The sequence below is a fragment of the Gopherus evgoodei genome, chromosome 4 (genome assembly GCF_007399415.2).
Source record: "Gopherus evgoodei ecotype Sinaloan lineage chromosome 4, rGopEvg1_v1.p, whole genome shotgun sequence".
NCBI lineage: Eukaryota > Metazoa > Chordata > Testudines > Testudinidae > Gopherus > Gopherus evgoodei.
This window is the reverse complement of record NC_044325.1, coordinates 33418027-33438885: the sequence shown is the minus strand read 5'-3', so window position 1 is coordinate 33438885 and position 20859 is coordinate 33418027. Positions and strand designations below refer to the sequence as shown.

Sequence of the window (20859 nt, the reverse complement as noted above, 5' to 3'; positions counted from 1 at the left end):
CTCTTTGAAACAGGGCTAAACTAAGTACATGAACTATTAATATGCATCAGCAGGGCCCATATGGACAGTTAGTCTGTGGCAGGCTAGGGTCACAAATTCATACCCCATAAGAACGTAAGGATAGTCCATACTGGGGCAGACCAATGGTCCATCTAGCCCAGTATTCTGTCTTCTGACAGTTACAGGTGATTCAGAGGGAATGAACAGAACTGGATAATCATTAAGTGATCCTTCCCTGTAATCCAGTCTCAGCTTCCAGCTGTTGGGATTTAGGGACACCTAGAACGCAGGATTGCATCCCAGACCATCTTGGTTATAGCCATTGATAGACCTATCCTCCGTAATCCTCCAGTTGCATCTACCAGTCTAATACCAGGTTTTTCTTGGGAAGGGAGATCATCTTGTTATGCTATCTGTTGTGTACACTTATTTCAACCACTTCTGGAGTGAACAAAGGTGAAATCTGGCATGCTGTGACATGTACATACACACTGACATGTGCCTAAGCAGCTATGGATAGTTTTCATTGGTTGTAATAGTGTTTGCACATGAAGCTGCTATATGGTGTCTGTCATTAGAATCTGTTGCAGTATGTATGCCTTCAACAATTTAGTATCTAACACTGCTCCTATGAAATTCGATGCTTTATGCTGGAGTCAATGTGGATTTGTCTTTGCTGACCTTCAGGTCCACAGAGATGAAGAGGTTTGAGGTCTTGACTAGACACTGACTTGCTATGGAGAAGAGCTTCATATTAGCCATTAGTCTACGTACAGATAAACCTGGACTCCTTGTCTTCTTAGGTGTGCTGCCACTACCGTGAGGAACTTGGTAATATCCTTGAGATAGTGAAAAGACCAAAAGGTAGGACTACTGTACAGATAGTGAGATGCCTCCAGGGTGGATTAAAAAAACGTGTTTTTTTGGAAGAAAAAAAGATTTTTTAAAATTTAAATCTTACTTTTTATTTTGTTATGTAAGCTACTTTTTTTCTTTTTAAAAATAAACCTGTTTAAAATGAAATCTGAATGTACAAGAACATATGTTAAGGCCAAAAGTTAAAATTTCTTAAAACATTTAAATAAAAAAAATAAATCTGCTGAATGCACAGCCCTCTATCAAAGTGTTTGAGTTAAAGATTGCTTTTCTATAAAAAGAAAGGTATTTTCCCCCTATTCTTATTTTTGAGGTCAAGCTTTATAAAAATATGGCCCAACAGGTCAGCTTAAGTAACTTTCTCATTTTCAAGAGACTTAGGTGAAACTAGGAACTTACCGCTCCTGTCACTTTCACCTAGGCATATTTGAAGATATTTTCAGAGTGACCTGAAATAATCAGTTTAATTTATTGACTACAGTTAATCCCTGTTTAATAAATCATTTAGTTGCAAATATGAAATAAATTTTGGATACATAAACATCTCTTATCAAATATTTAAGATTGTTTTGTTTAATGAAAAAAATTCTGTCCTGTTTTGTGTTTAATTAAATTCCACTTACCATCCTAATGCAGTTTGACACAAATCATAAGCAAAAAGTTAATTCAATAAGCAATATATCATTCACAATTTTCTAATATATTAAAATGTACAATTAATAAGAATCTGAAAATATTAAGCTATACAATTCCTTAAATAACTGTATATCATTATAGTGTACTTTCCTAGACAGAAAAAAGATGCATCAAACCTAGTGTAAAGGTTCTATTTAGTTGTAAATCAATGTATTTTAATAGCCATATCAACTAATTAGAATGCACCTTTCTTTAGGAAATAAAAAGAATAAATGAAAAATTTGATTAAAATAGGTTATTTAAATCAAGGCTTTCTACTTAGTGATTTAAATCAATCTGGATTTAAATCAATCCATCCTGGGTGTCCCTACTGATAATTGTAGAAATTTTCTGTGTGCTAGGAGTATTGAGCTTTGGAAGAAGGCATCATGCAGTCGAAGAGCCATGAACAAGTCCATGGGATCCAGTGAGGGGATGATAGAGACTAGATGACCATCCTGAACTTGAAATGACAAATAAAGGCAATGAGATGTCGAAGGTCTAGAATGGGTCTCCACCCACATCTCTTCATTGTGATCAAGTAATAGTGGGAGTAGAAGCCTTCCCTCTGAATCCTAGAGGTGTGACGCTGGCAGACCAGGTACCAGCTCATTCAAAGGCCCCTAGGGCTCAACTGTACACTGACACTATATAGCTGCAAAAACAACAAGGAGTCCGGTGGCACCTTAAAGACTAACAGATTTATTTGGGCATAAACTTTCATGGGTAAAAAACCTCACTTCTTCAGATGTTACCCCCTGATATGATATAGCTGGAAACCAGTCTGGCTCACCCTGTGCGTTAGTCTTGTTAAAATAGGTATTAGATTTATAAAAATGTGTTTAGACTTTATGAAATGCTTGTGAGTTGCTGCATGCACTAATCCAACAGCCCATGTTATAAAAGTAGTATCAAACGTTTGCTCTGAAACTCTAAACCTCCCCAGTAAAGAGAGCTGCATTACCAAGTGTGAAATACTAGTTCTCCACAAGAGGTATCTGTGACGGGTTCAGTCACAGAAACTCCCTCAAGACTGTCACTAGATGTGCTGGGATATCACTGAGAGCCAACACCACTGCCAAAGAAGGCTTCCCTCCACTCCTGTCTTGCTCAGTTAGACACTCCAGTCAGCTACAGCACAGACCAAGAGGTTGGGCCATGCCCCCTGCAGTGCACAGAAACTAACATTCACTTAGCCCAAGGGTTTCTCAGTTAACAGGGACTTTCCCAGCACCCAGGATTGAGTCTTTCTCGGAGCCTAAACCCCAAATGAATCCATTTTACTCTGTATAAAGCTTATACAGGGTAAACTCATAAATTGTCTGCCCTCTATAACACTGATAGAGAGATATGCACAGCTGTTTGGTCCTCCAGGTATTAAATTACTTACTCTGGGTTAATTAATAGGCAAAAGTGATTTTATTAAATATAAAAAGTAGTATTTAAGTGGTTCCAAGTAATGACAGACAGAAGAAAGTAAGTTACCAAGCAAAATAAAACAAAACATGCAAATCTGAGCCTAATACAATATGAAACTGAATATAGGTAAATCTCATCCTCAGAGAAACCCCTTTGTTCTTCTGTGCAACGTCACAGCAACAAGATGGAATTTGTAGCCACCTGGGCAAGTCACATGTCCATATATGATTCAGCTTTTTGCAGGCCGATGCCATTTGTTTACTTGTTAGTTTAAATGTTCCCAGGAAAGCTCAGATGTGGATTGGCATCTCCCAAAGATAACTGTCAGTTAAGTGTTTCTTGATTGGGCACTTACTGAGAATAGTCCTTTCTCAAGAAGCTGACCAAATGCTTCACTGATGCTACTTAGAATCAAATACATTGAGATACAAATACATAGCCAATATTTATAACTTCAAATACAAAAATGATACACACATATAGATAGCATAAACTTCACCAGAAAATTACAGCCTTTCCATAGATATATAAATCTATCTCCTAGAACTGGAAAGGACCTTGAAAGGTCATTGAGTCCAGCCCCTTGCCTTCACTAGCAGGACCAAGTACTGATTTTTGCCCCAGATCCCTAAGTGGTCCCCTCAAGGACTGAACTGACAACCCTAGGTTTAGCAGGCCAATGCTCAAACCACTGAGCTATCCCTCACCCACCCTTACTTTACCTCCTTTGTACAAGATTTGGTGCAACTATAAGACCTTGGTTGCCACAATGATCTATATGGTCACAGTTCATGTCAATAACGTCACAGTGTCATCTCCTGCCCAACAAAAGAAGGACCACAGACATCACTGTGGAACATCAGTGGACAAAATATTTTGTTGATTGCTTTCCCCACACCCAAGAAGAAGAGACGTTCACAAGCACTCATCCCATAAGCTTGAACTCTGAGGGAATTAAAATTCCTTGTCAAGAAGAAATTGTTATGTCAATGCTGCTTGAACTCTGAAGGGCAAAGATTTCTAAGCTTAAGTAAGAATTCCCTAGTGCTTGGCCTGGGTTAGCCCTAAAGGACATATAGAGCTTGATTATTATCAAAGTCTCTATTATCTTTTGGAACTTAAGACTGTAACTCATTTGTGTGTGTATATTTACCTTTAATCTTGTAAATAATAAATCTGTAGTTAATTTACTATAGGACTGGCTACAAGCATTGTCTTAGGTAAAAGATCTAAGGTATAATTGATCGGGGGTAAGTGACTGGTCTTCTGGCAGTGAGAGTAATCTGAATATTGCTGTGATCTTTGGTGTAAGGAACTATCTATTACAAAGGCAAGCTTGCCTGGGTGGTAACACAGACTGGAGTACCCAAAGGGACTGTCTGTGACTCCATATTAAGGCTGTTATAGTGCTTGAGGAATTCACACTTGATACCTGGTTGGTGAAATCTAAGTTTAGAACTCAAACTGGTTAGGGCTTGTGCCCTGCTTCTTTGCATTCTGCCCTGAGGTTGGTAGTCATGCTCGTGAGCCACTCCAGACAGCTTAATAAACCTCCTCTACTGCTCTCAAATGCAATAGGAAGTTGATTCCTTCTTGTATTTGTGACTCATGAGCTGGGTCCCTGAAGACGGACTGGGAGGGAGGAGAGGAGGTTGGAACAGTTTGAAATTAGATGGGATACTCCTTGTTTATGATCTCCAGGAGCCTCTGGTCCACAGTAATCCCAGACCAAGCTTCTTTGAAATAACAGAGGCAGCTGCCTAACAGAAAAGTAGGAGATGGATTCAAAGATGATCCAGCTGAGCTCTCGATTGTCCCATCAAAACCGTTTGCGGGGCACCGGCTCCTGCTGCAAGGTTATCAAGGAGGTAGTTGAAAAATGCCATTGATGGAAATGCTGGAGCTTCCTCAGTGGTTCTGAGGGATGTTGTTGGAACTGCTGCTGGGGCCTGTATCTGAATGAAGACTGAGGCTGCTGTGGTGCTCCTTACGCTTAGGAGCTGGAACGTACAGCCCCAGTGAATGGAGGTTGCTCTCCAATTTGTTAGAAGGGCACAGAGCTTCATCCATGCTGCTGCTGAAGAGGTCATTTCCTGGAAATGGCAAGTCCTCTCTGGTCATTTGGACCTCGCAAGGGATGCCAGAACCATTCTAGTGGCAGTTTCTGACACATCCAGGGCTGTCTGGAGAATTGTCCTTTTGTTATGTTGGATCTTAGTTCCTCTTAATATCCACGGGGGAGCCTGCTCGTGGCAAAAAAAAAGTCATACTTTGCTGTGAGCACCTGATAGCTAGTAACTCTGAGATGAAGATTCTCAGAGCAGTACACCTTCTGTCCCACAAGGTCCAGCTTCTTTCGATTCCTTTCTCGGGGTGGGGGAGACCCTAGTTTGTCATTATGGCCTCCCATGCAGCTTGCAGGAATCCAGGATGCGGTGCTGGAAAGACATACTCTAAGGCCTGGTCTACACTACGCCTTTAAACCGATTTTAGCAGCGTTAAACCGATTTAACACCGCACCCGTCCACACAACGAGGCCCTTTATATCGATATAAAGGGCTCTTTAAACCAGTTCCTGTACTCCTCCCCGATGAGAGGAGTAGCGCTGAAATCGGTATTACCATATTGGATTAGGGTTAGTGTGGCCGCAAATCGATGGTATTGGCCTCCGGGCGGTATCCCACAGTGCACCACTGTGACTGCTCTGGACAGCAATCTGAACTCGGATGCAGTGGCCAGGTAGACGGAAAAGCCCCGCGAACTTTTGAATTTCATTTCCTGTTTGCCCAGCGTGGAGCTCTGATCAGCACGGGTGGCGATGCAGTCCCAAATCCAAAAAGAGCTCCAGCATGGACCATGCGGGAGAGACTGGATCTGACTGCTGTATGGGGAGACAAATCTGTTCTATCAGAGCTCTGTTACAGAAGACGAAATGCTAAAGCATTTGAAAAAAATCTCCAGGCTATGATACAGAGTCCACAGCCCAGTGCTGCGTGACAAGCGTAACAGAAAGCCAAAGAATCAAATGGAGGGAGGGAAGGGATACTGAGGACTCCAGCTATCCCACAGTCCACAGCAGTCTCCGAAAAGTATTTGCATTCTTGGCTGAGCTCCCAATGCCCGTAGGGTCAAACACATTGTCCAGGGTGGTTCAGAATATAGCTCGTTAATTTACCCCCTTCCCCCCCATGAACAAAAAGGGAAAGAAATCGTTTCTTGACTTTTTTCAATGTCACCCTATGTCTACTGCATGTTGCTGGCAGACGCAATGCTGCGGCAGTGAACAGCAGTATCCTCTCCCCTCCCCTCCTCTCCCCGATGGCAGACGGTACAATATGACTGCTATCCGTCATCATCATCAGCCCGTGAGTGCTCCTGGCTGGCCTCAGGTGAGGTCAGCCGAGGGTGCCTGGGTAAAAATAGGAATGACTCCCAGTCATTCCCAGTAGATGGCACAGAATGGCTGGTAACCATCCTCATCATAGCAACTGGGGGCTGAGCTCCATCAGCCCCCTCCCTTTCATGTGTAAAGAAAAGATTCTATAATGCCTGGACTATCATAGCAACGGGATGCTGGGCTCCTCTCCCCCGCACCGTTTAATGTCGGACTATCATAGCAGCTGGAGGCTGCCTCCCCCTCATTTTATCTCACTAACAAGTCAGTGTTTCTTATTTCTGCATTCTTTATTACTTCATCACACAAATGGGGGGGACACTGCAACGGTAGCCCAGGAGGGTTGGGGGAGCAGGGAAGCAACCGGTGAGGTTGTTGCAGGGGCACCCCCTAGAATGGCATGTAGCTCATCATTTCTGCGGGATCTGACATGGAGTGGCTGTGCTCTCTGGTACATTGGTTCTCTAGTACACTTGCACCATATTCTAGGCGGGACTGACTATTTTTAGATACCATAAAGGAGGGATTGACTTGGGGAGTCATCCTCATTTTTGTCTTTGCGCCCCCCGCCAACCTCAAGCAGAGGCACCCATGACAGCAGCAGACAGTACAGAACGACTGATAACCATCATCTCATCACCAATTTACAATGGCACAGCAGACAGTACAGAACAACTGGTAACCATCTCTGCTACCTTGCAAAGGCAAATGAATGCTGCTGTGTAGTGCTGCAGTATCGCATCTGTTAGCAACATCCAGTAGACATACGGTGACAGTAAAAAAAAGCTGAACGGGCTCCATGGTTGCTGTGCTATGGCATCTGCCAGGGCAATCCAGGGAAAAAGGGCGCAAAATGATTGTCTGCTGTTGTTTTCCTGGAGGAAGGAATGAGTGACGACATTTACCCAGAATCACCCGCGACACTGTTTTTGCACCATCATGCATTGGGGTCTCAACTCAGAATTCCAATGGACGGGGGAGACTGCGGGAACTATGGGAAAGCTACGGGATAGCTACCCACAGTGCAACGCTCCAGAAATCGACGCTAGCTTCGGATCATGGACGCATACCACCGAATTAATGTGCTTAGTGTAGCCGCATGCACTCGACTCTATACAATCTGTTTTACAAAACCAGTTTATGTAAAATCGGAATAATCCCGTAGTGTAGACATACCTTTAATCTCTTCACCAGAACCTGACCATTTGGAGGCAGTGGGCATTGATGCAAGTGTGTACCATATAACTTAAGCTCATTCATCAGTAGTACCATTCTACCAATTGAGAGGGCAGACGAATGTTTAATAGTTTGTGCTGCTTCTCTTACATGATCTCGAGCAAAATATTGAGAGTATCCACTAGCCTCCTCAGCAAATCCTGTGAAACATTCAACTTATTCAGAGTGTGTATGGATAGTAGATCAGTCGCTTTGTCTGGGGATAAGGAGGAGGGATAGCCAGTGGCTGCTGGTGGTCATCCCCACTGAGCACTTTTTCCTCTTCTACTAAGGGTGTTGAGACATTGGTGCCAACTGCAGCAGTAGTTTGAGCAAGGCCAACTTTGGTTTAGAGATAGGTGAGGTGGCCATTTTCCTGATGCAGGGGTTTACGCCCAAGTGGCCCAGTCGGTCCTGGGTTGGTGGGGTACTGATGAAGAAGTAGGCACATGGATGGACACCAGTTTGGTGGTTCTCTAGAGGAGCCTGGTGACATGTGATTGCCTCTTATGGACTCCTCCCTGGACTGACTGTCCATGTACCATTGGGCCATCTTTGGAGGAGTTGGTTGTAGTCTGGTAAGGATGGTCTGCTGAAATCACCTCAGAAAGATGAAAAGGCAAAGTCTTCTTCAATGGATGAGGAATAGCCCTCCTAGAGAGTCCTGTCTGGTTAGGTCTATGGCTGGTTTTGACAGACTGTGAGATGGACCTGGCCTCTGTGAGTCTGTCTAAGATCAGAGACTCTGCTACTAGTCTCGCCACTAAGTTTGCCGGTGCTAAGAATTACATCAGTGCTAATAAGCCCAAGTGTGCTGGTAAAGAACACTCTGCTGATGATTTCTTCAGCATTGTGATGCTTGGTATTAGGCCTGCCAACAGAAATTCCAGGCCCTAGGGTCAGGGCCATCCCTGGGGGAGCGAGGCCTGGGGTGAAAGTGATGAATCTGTCACTTCCGGGACTGCTCGCGCTGGCCAATCGCACTGGCCTGCAGAACTCGGAGCAGGCACACGTGTGCACCTAGGAGCCCTAAGTCCCCCCTAAGCAATTTAAAAGGGCCCAGGTCTCGCGGTAGCAGCCAGGGCCCCCTGGGTTCTTTTAAATCACCTGGGTCCCTGGGCAATTGCCCCTTTTGCCCCCCAACTCCCCCCAATGTCAATGGGCCTACTTGGTATTAACAAGTTTGGCATCAGTTTCCTTGGTGACAGGTTGTCTAGTACTGGTGTGCAGTGCCAGTGCAGGGTCAGCTGTTTGAACGATACTGGGGAAAATGCAATGCTTATTCTGGGAAGCGACCATTTGTGCAGTTTTTGCCTTCACATTTAGGCAAGGTTCAGTCTTAAGGCTCTGATGAGTTGAAACCTAATAAGAGGACTTCTTCCTCTTAGATGAGGAGGGAGATCAGCACCTTCCCTGGTCTCTAGCATGGAGCTCCTTGTTGCTCATACTGTGTCAAAGCTGAAGCTGCTGAAAAGCAAGATTTGTAAGTGTCCTTCAAGCTCAGTGTGACATTGAGACTCACAGGGGCACTGGAGGAGTAAGACTGGCCAGGAGGATGTGGTCTGTCAGCAGGTTTGCCTAGGTCCAGAAATGCTCACGGGGCATTGGAGAACTGAGATTGGCCAGGAGGATGCGGTCTCACAGCAGGCTTGCCTAGGTATGACAACATTTGCATCACGGTCTCAAGGAGATGTATCTTCTTCAGCCATATCTAGCTTTCAGGGTGCAATATGAGAAAGTCTTGTACACCAAACAGCATTCAGGCAGTTGCCTCTCAACTAAGTATGGAGGGCAGTTTGCATGAGCATAGCTGATGGGCATTGCTGTGTCACAGGAGGGGCAGATCTTGATTCCTGGATGTCAGTCTTTGGTCATTTTGGCCTCAGGTATGGAGTGGGGATGGGAGTTTAACCCTGTACTGAGGGGGAGGGGACAGAAACCCTATCCATGTTTCTACAGGGAACTTCTATCTAAATTCATTTTGAAAAAAAAAGAAGAATGGATGCACTGACAACTGCTCAATAAGAAGTAGAACAACCATAACTAATACATTTCTTGCAAGTTGAAGAGACATGGGCACCATAGGTTTTAGTCTCACAGCCATGGGTGGCAAGAAGGGATTGAGGTCGTTAAGGCTAATCCATCCCTTATGCTCTCCTGGTGGTCTCACAGCTCTCAGGACACAGGCACAGCCCTAAAGGACACTCCTATTAAAAAAGAATGGGATCTTGTGTGCATGAAACAGATGCATACCAAGAATGGAATCTGTGTACAATCGCTTGAAGAAGAAAAGGGTTGCTCAAACTTATACTTAATTTCCTTAAAAGAACATACCTACTGCTTAGGCACAAACTGTTTCCTAGAACATGAGTGAAAACAAGCCATAGAATTTTTTAAAATCTCTCTCTCCATTTCTAATAAAAAAAATTAGACAATAGTCACAATTTTATAAGTTAGATGAGAAACAAAACAACCAATGTTGTGTCTTTTCTTGCCTATGGAAACACTTAACAACTAACCTTTACACCACGTTCTGTGACAGATTCATACCTGAGGATTCTTGTATGCAAATATATTGTTAGAACTAGAGGCCATGATCGCAGCTGTTAACAGAAAATTGCTCTGTTAATTCCTGCTCCATTCAATACTTGTGTAATGGAATATGCAACACTCACTGCAGAAAAATGTATCTTCAAACACGAACACCAAAGAATGAAAAACAGAAGTTGATTTCATAAAATTATTTGTCAGTGCTTATTTATTCTGTACAGTATTTAAACATCAGAGGGGTAGCTGTGTTAGTCTGGATCTGCAAAAAGCGACAGAGTCCTGTGGCACCTTATAGACTAACAGACGTATTGGAGCATAAGCTTTCGTGGGTGAATACCCACTTCGTCAGACGCAACTGATGTCTGACGAAGTCGGTATTCACCCATGAAAGCTTATGCATCAATACGTCTGTTAGTCTATAAGGTGCCACAGGACTCTTTGTCAGTATTTAAATAGGAAATTCAAAGGAATAAGAAGGAACTGAATGTTTTAAGTGACTAATATTGGATATTTGAAAGTCAAGATAGAGCTTTCAAGGAAAATTTAAATAATATTTTCCCAAACTAACTTATGCCATTAGTCCCTGATTTTCCTCAGCACTAAAATTTACCCCTATTTTAAAAGAATAGTTAATTTTAAAGGAATAACTGACAATTCAAATTTGGTTTAAAATTGAAATTTTCAAAAAATAAAATTCTTGATTATGCTTAAGACTAAAAGGAACGTTTCCAAGTTTTTGTTTTTTTTAATGCCAATGGAAAGAGTTGTATAGCTGTTTTTACACAAGAACATTCTATTTCAGTATTTGGAACCCAAACACAAATGCACTGAAATCTGAAACTGACTATATACACAATGTATTAATCCAGTTTCCATTTCGATTATCCAAGCTAAGGAAGATGTAGAAAACAGACAGCATAAATAGTGAAAAGTAAAATGATTTTAAACAGTCTTTCATTTTTAATAATTTAAGATATTAGGAGCAAAGAAATTTGATTATTTTACAACACTGCAAGCTGCGTCCCTTTGTTTTATTTAACAATAAGATTTAAAAAACTGAAGTAAATGTAAAAGTATTGATTCAATTAGGCACTTCAGCATGTGCAATGCAACTATTCAAACAGTTAAAGTTATGTACTTGCTACGCTATATTGCTAAATCAGGGCTCATGATAGAAAAATGGGAACTGGTTTGATTCAGATTTCCAAAGGAGGTGAAGGGAGAGAAGAATAATTTATGAAGAATTTTATTTCTTTCACCTGAAAGAAGGGATGTTGTCTGATTTCATCAGCACCACCTGGACCACAGCCCAGCCTTTTCTTGGGATCTTTCATCAAAAGACGCTGAATTACATCTTTAGCTAAAGCACTCATTTCTTGGGGATATGGAGGTTCACTTTTTAATATTCTCCTGTAGAAAAAATGTTAATTACTTAATAACATTTCATTATGGTATTAAAACAAAAGACAACTGCTATGTATATATTGGATAGTTCTACAATAAGAAATGTACAGTTTCTTGCCACTCTTGTCACATACAGTATTCTTGTATGTGAGCTTATTGCATTTGTTCTCTGTGCAATATACTAACCTGGACAATATGACCTTCTGAGTAATTAGCTTGGGAAGAAATATGAAAGCCAATGAATGCAATAAAACTCCTCAGCTGGACTACCTAAACAAATTACTGGTGAAGACATCTTTCAAGTCAAAAACTCATCTGGCCAAAATAATAACAATGATTAAAGTTGTTTTTAAAACAAAAGAGGATGTCTGGGGAATGACAATTATAGGCTCAAATTTTTCCATGAAAGGACTACTGCACAAAAAAAAATAGTTACCTATTTTTTGTAACTTGTTCTTCGAGATGTGTTGCTCATGTCCATTCCATTCTAAGTGAGTGTGTGCCCGTGTGCACAGCTGTCAGAATTTTTTGCCTTAGTGGTATTTGTCGGGTCGGTTGTGGTGCCATCTGGAGTGCTATGCTCATGCACTGGTATATGAGGCGTTGCTGGCCCTACACCCTCTCAGTTCCTTCTTGCCAGCAACTCCAACAGAGGTGTAGGAGAGAAGGTAATGGAATGGACATGGGCAAAATACCTCAAAGAGCAACAGTTACAAAAAGGTAGGTAACCATTTTTTCTTCTTCAAGTGCTTGCTCACATCAATTCCATTCTAGGTGACTTACGAGCAGTAAACCTAGAGGTAGGATCACAGTTCATAGGCGTGCAGCTTGCAACACTGCTCTACAGAAGCCAGCACTGTTCTGGGTGTCCTGGGTGATTGCACAGTGGGACGTAAAAATGTGGATGGCCAACCAGGTAGCGGCCCTGCAGATCTCTTGAATCAGCACCTGGGCCAGGAAGGTTGCCAATGAGGCTTGCGCCTAGGTTGAATGGGCAGTTACGATCACCGGCAGTGGCACTTTCACGCCTTTGTAGCAAAACCAGATGCAGACAGTCCATCTGGGGAGTTCCCCACCTCCAGAAGATCACGCTGACCACCTCCAGACAGAGTGACCACTCGTTGCAAGACAAAGTCTTGCTGAGGTGATCTGCCAACACATTCTTGGCCCTGGGGAGGTGTGAAGTCACAAGATGAATGGCACGCTACACAGAGAAGTACTCCACCCCCGACCCCCCGGGGAGCTCCTTGGCAAAGGGCTGATGACAAGGCTCCGCCTTGTTTGTTGATGTAAAACATCACATTGTTGTTGTCCATCAGTATCTTTACCACCCTGCTCCTCAGATGAGCAGGGAACCCTGGCAGGCAAAGCAAACCACTCTGAGCTCTCAGACGTTTACATGGAGGGAGAGATCATCTCTCTACCAACAACCTTGCATGCTGAGGTTGCCCAGATGGGCTCCGCACCCCAGCTCTGAGGCACTGGAGACCAGGATCACCGACGGGAAGGAGTACCCTTTTGGAGGAGGGCAGTGCCTTCATAGTGGAGAACAGAGTCTTGGGAAGGGTCTGGAGGGCGGCCACCAGGTGGATGGTGAGAAGGGAAAGGGAAGGAATTCGACAATGTAGCCCTGGTGGATGATGTCCAGCACCCAACAATCAGAAGGGATCCTGCCACAGTTGTGGGCAAGGAAGGCAAGACGGCCCCTGAAGATTATTTGTGGTGTGGCTGGAAGGCACAAGGAGGGTTCATGGATCACTAGGGAAGAGTCAAAAGGGTTGTTTAGACAGTCAGTGAGAGGTGGAGGAGGCGGCAGAAAAAGAATGGCGAGACCATTGGGAGTCAGGGTGGTGATGAGGTAGATCAAGTGGCCACTGGGGGTATGGCTGATAAGTGACCCATGGGCAAGAGCGGAAGGATGGGTGTTGTTGCTGATGTGTGTGTGGGGTAGAATATAAATGTCCAGGAAACGAAGGGTTACTCGGGAGTCCTTAAGAGAGTGAAGGGACTCATCCATTTTGTCACCTCACAGGGGAGGTCCACAAGGGTTGTCTGGAACTCTAGACTGGACCCAAGAGTTGAGGCACAGTACCACGCTGGATGCCAAGGAGCAAGATGCAGTGTTCATAGCATCAACCACAGCCTGGAGGACCATTTTGGGTACCAGTTTGCTCTCGTCTAACAGGTGTTGGATCTCTTGCTGCCTGTCTGCTGGAAGAGAGTCCTGAAAGTCTGCCAGTTTGGAATAGGACAGGAAATCGTATTCAGCAAGAACAGCCTGGTAGCTGGCATTGCAGAACTGTAACCCTGCTGAGAATAAACTTTGCAGCCTGGAAATCTAGTTTTTTGGCAGCATGGTCAGGGGGCTAGATTTGAAGTGCTGCTGACTGGCACATTTGGTGGCGGCATGGACAATCAGAGAGTTGAGTAGTGAGTGGGTAAAAAGGAAGTCAGTGCCTTTAGAAGGGACAAAGCAGCCGTGTTCTGCACTCTTTGGTGTTGGGACGCAGGATGCTGGTGTGTGGCATACCATTTGGGCTGGTTGTAAGATGGTGTCATGTATTGGTAAGGCCGTACAAGAGGATCCGGGAGGTTGAAAGATGTCCAGGAACTGGTCCTGGCAGGGAGTCTTGAATATTCTTCAGCAGCAGACTGAGAGCAGCAGCCATGTGATGGAGCAGGGACTGGTACTGTGCGTGGTCCTCTGGTGGTGAGAGGGAAGGTGGAATAAGGGCATCATCCAGTGACAACGAAGCACCTGTAGGGACCAGTGGCTCTGATGGTGGGGCTGGGGCCAACGGTGTGGGAGTATCCAGGGGTTCGAAGGTTGCAGAAGGCAAGGAAATGAGCGGTGCAGGCAATACATACCGTGATGGTGTTAGGGGGCCCACAAGGGCCAGTGAGGTCAGGATTAGGGATCGCCATGCATCCACAGCACCCATAGGTAACGGAAACATGGGTCAGATGCAGGACCGTAGTCCAGAGGGTAAGACCAGTGTTAAGGGTCTGGACTGTAGGAGCGGGCCAGGGAAAGGGCCGTGTCCAGGTCGAAAAACCAGGTCAACTCCGAAGGGTCCAAGAGAGAAGGAGGCGTCAGCGCTGGTGGGACCAATGTGCCAGACATGGTGCAGGAGGATTGAGAAAGAGCAGAAGTGGCTCGTCCACCACCGGAGCTGGTGGAGAATGGTGGAGGACAAGAGGTTCATTGGCTGGAAACGGGAGTCTGGGGCCGGACAGAGGTCCAGAGCATGGCAAAGTGTCCACAAACAGCAACATGAGTTCTGCTGATGGTGTCAAGGGCGATAAATGGCCCGGAGTGTGCGGGACTCAGTACAATTAACATGAGGGTCCCGGGGGAGTTGGCGGTTCTGGGAGTGAAGTAGGAGTTTCTGGGGCCAGAATGGAAGATGGAGCTGGCAGTGAGAAATAGCATTTGGAACAGTGCTCCATACACACACTCTTTGGAACTGGAGCTTCCATCACGATGTGCAACTTCTCACCTAACCTATCACAGCTTGGGGAGGTAATGCTGCATTTTGAGACGGTCCTGTCAGAGAGCCGCCCTTGTGCCTATGCTTCTTGTGCATGCAGCGGGGCTCTGGTGGGTGTGGCGGTGCTGCAGGCAATGCACATGAGGGATCCAGTGAGGTGCTCACCGCTGGTGATGGATGCTGCTCCAATGGTTGTGTCGGAGCAGGATCAGGTTGTGCACGTGGTCGCATTGCCTCCTCCATTAGAAAATTATATAGGCAAAATTCTCGAGCTGCTTGGGTCCACAGTGGAAACAAGAAGCAGATGGAGCAGTGGAAAACTATGTGAGCATCACCCAGGTGGTAAAGGCAATGAGCGTGTTCGCTGCTCACCGAAAAGGAGTGAGAGCACGAGGAACAGTTCTTGAAGCTGGCCTGAGGGGCATAGTCCCGGTGCCAGGGAGGAGGAGAACTCCCCAGTAGAGGAATAAAGTCCAAGGGAGAACCTAGCTAACTACTATGAACCAATGGACAACTATGTCCAGTAAAAGGCAAACGCAGTACTTCTAGTTGTCAATCAAAGCAGCCTCTTAAAACCTCAGACGTGCCACATGGCCAATGCATGATGCATGTGCCGGTCAAAGGATAATATTATGAAGTTTTGGCTCCGGCACATGGCATGCATGCGCACCCGTGTTTGGAATCCACATATGGATCATTACTCAAAGAAGAATTATGCTTCTGCCAATTCACGTCTATGCCAGCGATAACTATTTAATCTATTCACTGTTGGCAGTTGACTGAAAGTTACCTGCAGTTCAACTTTTAGTCAGTATAGATAGAGAGAAGAGGAACTGGCTCAGCAGCAGGTCTTTGAGGTCTGCATAGCCTATGTGGGTTGGTTAACAGGTCTGTGAGATTTATTATTTCTGAAGTTGATCTTGGGGCAACTGGAAAACAAGAACCTGAAAAAAATCCACCTGTGGACTTGCCAAAGGACAGTCAGTCCTTAAAGTACTTAGTTGAGATGGTCCTGAGTTTTTGGGTAAGTCTGAAAGAAGCAAAGTCTTTGGACCAATATTTTTCAAAGTCTAGCCCAGGCTATTCCCAAAACCGTTATTCTTTTCATAACAGGAGAAGTTAATAAGATGCAGCTTAGATTCTAAGTCACCTGTTCATGGTTTTAGCTGTAGAAAATTAGTCACAATGTTGCCTGCCATCATCTAGGCCAACACTTTAATCAAGTCTGTAGCCCAGTGAGCTAGCTTGCCTTTATTATATTCTACTCTGCATTATATTCAGCAGCAATACAAGGAACCTAAAGGCCTGTATCCTGTAAGACATTTATCTTCAGCAAGTTGGCATAAGGCTTGAGGCCTATGTACTTGGAACAGATAAACTTTGTACAGATACACTGCCAGTATCTGATACAAGTACAGTAACTCCTCACTTAACGTTGTAGTTATGTTCCTGAAAAATGCTACTTTAAGTGAAAGTGTTAAGTGAATCCAATTTCCCCATAAGAATTAATATAAATGGGGGGGATTAAGTTCCAGGGAAATTTTTTTTTGCCAGACAAAAGACATTATATATACACACTGTCTAAGTTTTAAATAAATAATTTCATACTGTACACAGCAATGATGATTGTGAAAGCTTGGTTGAGGTGGTGAAGTCAGAAAGTGGAAGAGGATAGGCTATTTCCTAGGGAATGCCTTACTGCTAAATGATGAACTAGCACTCAGCTGAGCCCTCAAGGATTAATACATTGTTATTAATGCAAGCTCACACTCTACAAGGCAGCACGAATGAAGGGAGGAGACACAATAGATACATAGCACTGGCTGCAAACATTCCCTGCGGAAACTGAATGTGATGATTATCTCACTGGAGTGAACCACTCCCTTCACTTTTCAAAGAGAGAGAGAGAGAGAGAGTGTGTGTGACGCATTGCCCCTTTAAGTATGTTGACACCACTCTAAGTACACTGTCTTTTTAAGTATATCGGCAAGTTGAAACAGCAGCCGCTGCCAGCAAGCTCCCTCCGTCCTGAACCCCATGGTGTCCCACACCCTGCTCTGTGGAGATGGGGTACAGGAGCAGAGGGACACCCTGACATCAGCACCTCTCTTCCCCCAACACCCACTGCACAGCAAGCAGGAGGCTCCCGGGAGCAGCTCCAAGGCAGAGGGCAGGAGCAGCACATGGCAGTGGTGGGAGGGACACTTGAACTGCCTGCCACTTGACAGCCCACTGAGCAGATGCCTCACAGGGAACTTAGGGGAGCTGATGAGGGCTGCCAGTCCACCTTGGTTCCAAGCCCCCACCAGCTAGCTCCAACAAGCTGCTCTTCCTGCAAGCGGTGGACAAAGCAGGCGGCTGCCAAACAACATTATAATGGAGCATTGCGCAACTTTAAAAGAGCATGTTCTCTTATAGACCAGCAACAGAACAATGTTAACTGGGACGACGTTAAGTGAGGAGTTATTGTGTTGGGGTGCTAACAACAGGGTATTTAAAGGAAAGTTCTGACTACAGGTACGTGATCCAACCACAAGTGTCATGGCAATGAATTGTCATATATAACAGATATATAAGCTACATCTGCAGATACCTAACCACAAAAGGGCAATGGTAATGAATTGATGTATATGATAGTAAGTTGAGATCATTGATATACTAACCTATAGAATTAGTAAGGTAAGGACATAAAAATAAGGGTAAAGGGAAATACCCCTACTGAATATGCATCAAATATAGTATCACTAATATTTCATATTATAAAAGTTGCATCACAGTCTATGGGCAGTAGGAGAAGGAGATGTAGTCCTTGGAATGGCCACTGGTGATGATGGCGACAGTGATGGTGATGAGGAAGATGATGGCTAACATTTCAGATTGTTCTACGAGGGATGGTGTGAGCATATGGATGTGCAAATGTGCATTCTGTAGAATCTCTATCTTACTGAGTTGGGGTGTTTATGACTGTGCTAAATGTATTAATAAATTCTATTTTTAAATATAGAAGAGTTCCCACAGTGTGAGTGTTGCAATTTTGCACATCAGGGTTCCTAACTATATAATAATTTGTATAATACTGGGTCTGATCTTGGACAAGAACCTGTCAACCCTTAAAGTAATACCTGTGGATTCTTAAGTAATCAATATAATTAATACGTACACATCTCTACTGGCAACACATACAAATTGCCAGTTATAGCAGTGCCCACTCCACTACAGACTGCAAAAAGAAAGAGTTCTAAGTTTCTTTTTAAAAAACTCAAGATAAGCCTCATGGAGTTTCTAGGCTCTTGAAGACAACGTGAATCAACAGAAAAGACACACATGTATTTCCTGAATTTATAGCATCAAAGATCCTCTTTGTCTCACTTATGTATACTCTAACAATTATTATAGCATTGGTGTCTGGGAGTGAGGACTGTAGTTGTCGTTGTCCATTGGGAGCAAGATCAATGGGAACCAGATACTCTCTTCTTTGAGCAAAGTTTAATGAGGATTTTTAACTTGTGGGATGTAAGACCCACAAAGTCAAGAAACAAATTAGAAATGGGAAATATCCATTTGGGTATGGATGCATTTGGGGTATCTTATCTGGGAACAGGCCTATTTTCTTCAAATTGCCTCTACAGCCTGCTCAGAGATTTAGATTTCGATACCTAGGTACCACCCCGATGTAACAATACAGATACATGCTGGGTGCTCACGCAAAGGTTTAGTTCAGGGTGACTGGCCTCTTAAATCTCTTGAGTAAGGGTTTATAAGACAAGAAAAAACTGTATATTAAACAATCTGAAAGGAGATGTTCAGTTTTGTGCACACTGTTTTCACTGTCTCCTCTCAGAAGTGCATCATGTTGGCAGAAAGAGACCATGTTCTTTGATTTGTGTTGTTTGTTAGTTAATAAAGTACCTAACACCCATGATGTAAACTAAGAACGAGATCCCCAATTCCACATATATGATCCACTTGGATGACCTTCAAGGGCTCATATGTTGGCAAAGCTATCCCTCTGCAAAGTATGCAGTTCATCACTGGATGACGCAAGATATGACAGGCAGCTGTTCTGTTTGCATATGGTTTCAAATGTAGATAGTCTTCCATTCTACAACTACACCTCATTTTGCATGAGTATTTTGGAAAGCTTTAATATGAAGCTAGCACTTGTGTAAAGATGATTTTGCCGCAACACAAAGTTTCTATTTGTGCTGATGGAGCTCCTCTCTGCAGCAGCACTAAAAATGCTACAACTGATTGTTCTCAAAAGCTTCAATGTCTATGCACATGAGGACTTCTGAATTAGCTCAAAGATCTCTACCATGGCATTTCGAATGTGGAGTGGAGGTTGTACAGGTGGAGATTACACCCTTGCCACAGACCATCCATTGCCTCTTTCTGTTTGGAGCAAGGTTGTATGCATTTAGGTGCAATGAATACATCTTCATCTGTGCTTGGAAACCATCTACCATGCTGCAAGTGCTATTACAATTAAATATTATAAATACTAGGCAGATTCTTGTTGATGGTCTACCTGCAGAAGTTAATGAAACCAGTCTGCTTCCTGATGGCTCAGTGAGAAATGCTGAATTTCTGATAAGAAGGATTTGGTAGGTGTTTAATCTAACATCTGTAATTTAACTGAACTGAAACAGAATACGTTGCATTTTTTTCCTAAATCAGGATAAAAGTCATCAAAATAATTTACAGAGTGGCACTGTAATAATTTTCTATGAGAAAACACACACACGTTATTGTTTCATAACTTACCTAGAAATCTCAGCCTGGGAATTTTTCTCTCCATCAACTGTAAAAGGTGATGCTCCAGTTAATAACTCATACATAAGAACACCAAGACTCCACCAATCAACAGCCTATAAAATAAAAATTATATACATGGTACTTCAAAAAGCATATAAAAATAAAACAAAATCCTAGAAATAGCTAACAAAAGAGAACTATGTTGCAGTTTAACACACAAAGGCAGGGTATGGTGAAATTACAGAATTAAGATATTAGAATAATTAAGTTGAGATAGCGTAGAAAATGTTTAACTGTATTTTATATACATATATAAAAATAAAAAACATATATGAACATTTCCCTAGTTGGATTTATGAGAAAATACTAAATCATAGTCATCTGCTCCAATCCCCTACACTGAGGCAGAACTAAATGTTATCTAGACCATCCCAACAGGTCTTTGTCTCACTTGTTCTTAATAACCTCTAATGATGAAGATTTCACAACTTCTTAAGTAATTTGTTCAGTGCTTAACTACTCTTACAGTTAGTAAGTTTTTTCTAATGTCTAACCTAAATGTCCCTTGCTGTAATGTAACCCACTGCTTCTTGTCCTGTCCTTAGTGCTATGGAGAACAATTTATCACCCTCCTCTTTAAAAAAACTTTTACATGAAGACTATAATGTCCCCCCTCAGTCTTTCTTCTCCAAACTAAACAAACTCATTTTTTTTCAATCTTTCCTCGCAGGTCATTGTGATGGGTTGTATGCCCCCCACTGAAACAGCCAGAGTTGGGGGCGGGTCTGGATACCCGTGCCATCCACTGCAAAATGGTATTGCTAGGGTAGTGAATGGGAAGACTACCTGAGTCACTGTGGGAGTGACATAGTCAGGGCAGTGGGTATGAGGACTACCTCATGTTGCTGCTGCAGAGGGACTTACCATGGTGTGACCTGGCCGGAGGGCTGAGTCACAAAGCAGTTGTACTGTGACTCTGAGATGGAGGAGAGCTGCAATGGCGGAAGAGAAAAAAGGGAGCACTGTACAAGGCAGAGCTATCCCCAGAATCTCCAGAAGGGAGCATCACCAAGATATCAG

The 20859-nt window shown here is 43.5% G+C and overlaps 1 protein-coding gene across 1 annotated transcript in view; it reads right to left on the bottom strand.

Moving 5' to 3' along the window:
• RPS6KA5 (ribosomal protein S6 kinase A5) overlaps window positions 1–20859 on the bottom strand; it is a 161013-nt gene that overhangs the window by 47711 nt on the left and 92443 nt on the right. Inside the window, 2 exon segments of the mRNA XM_030558925.1 lie at window positions 11389–11539; window positions 19789–19892. Coding sequence (XP_030414785.1) covers window positions 11389–11539; window positions 19789–19892 — 255 coding nt within the window.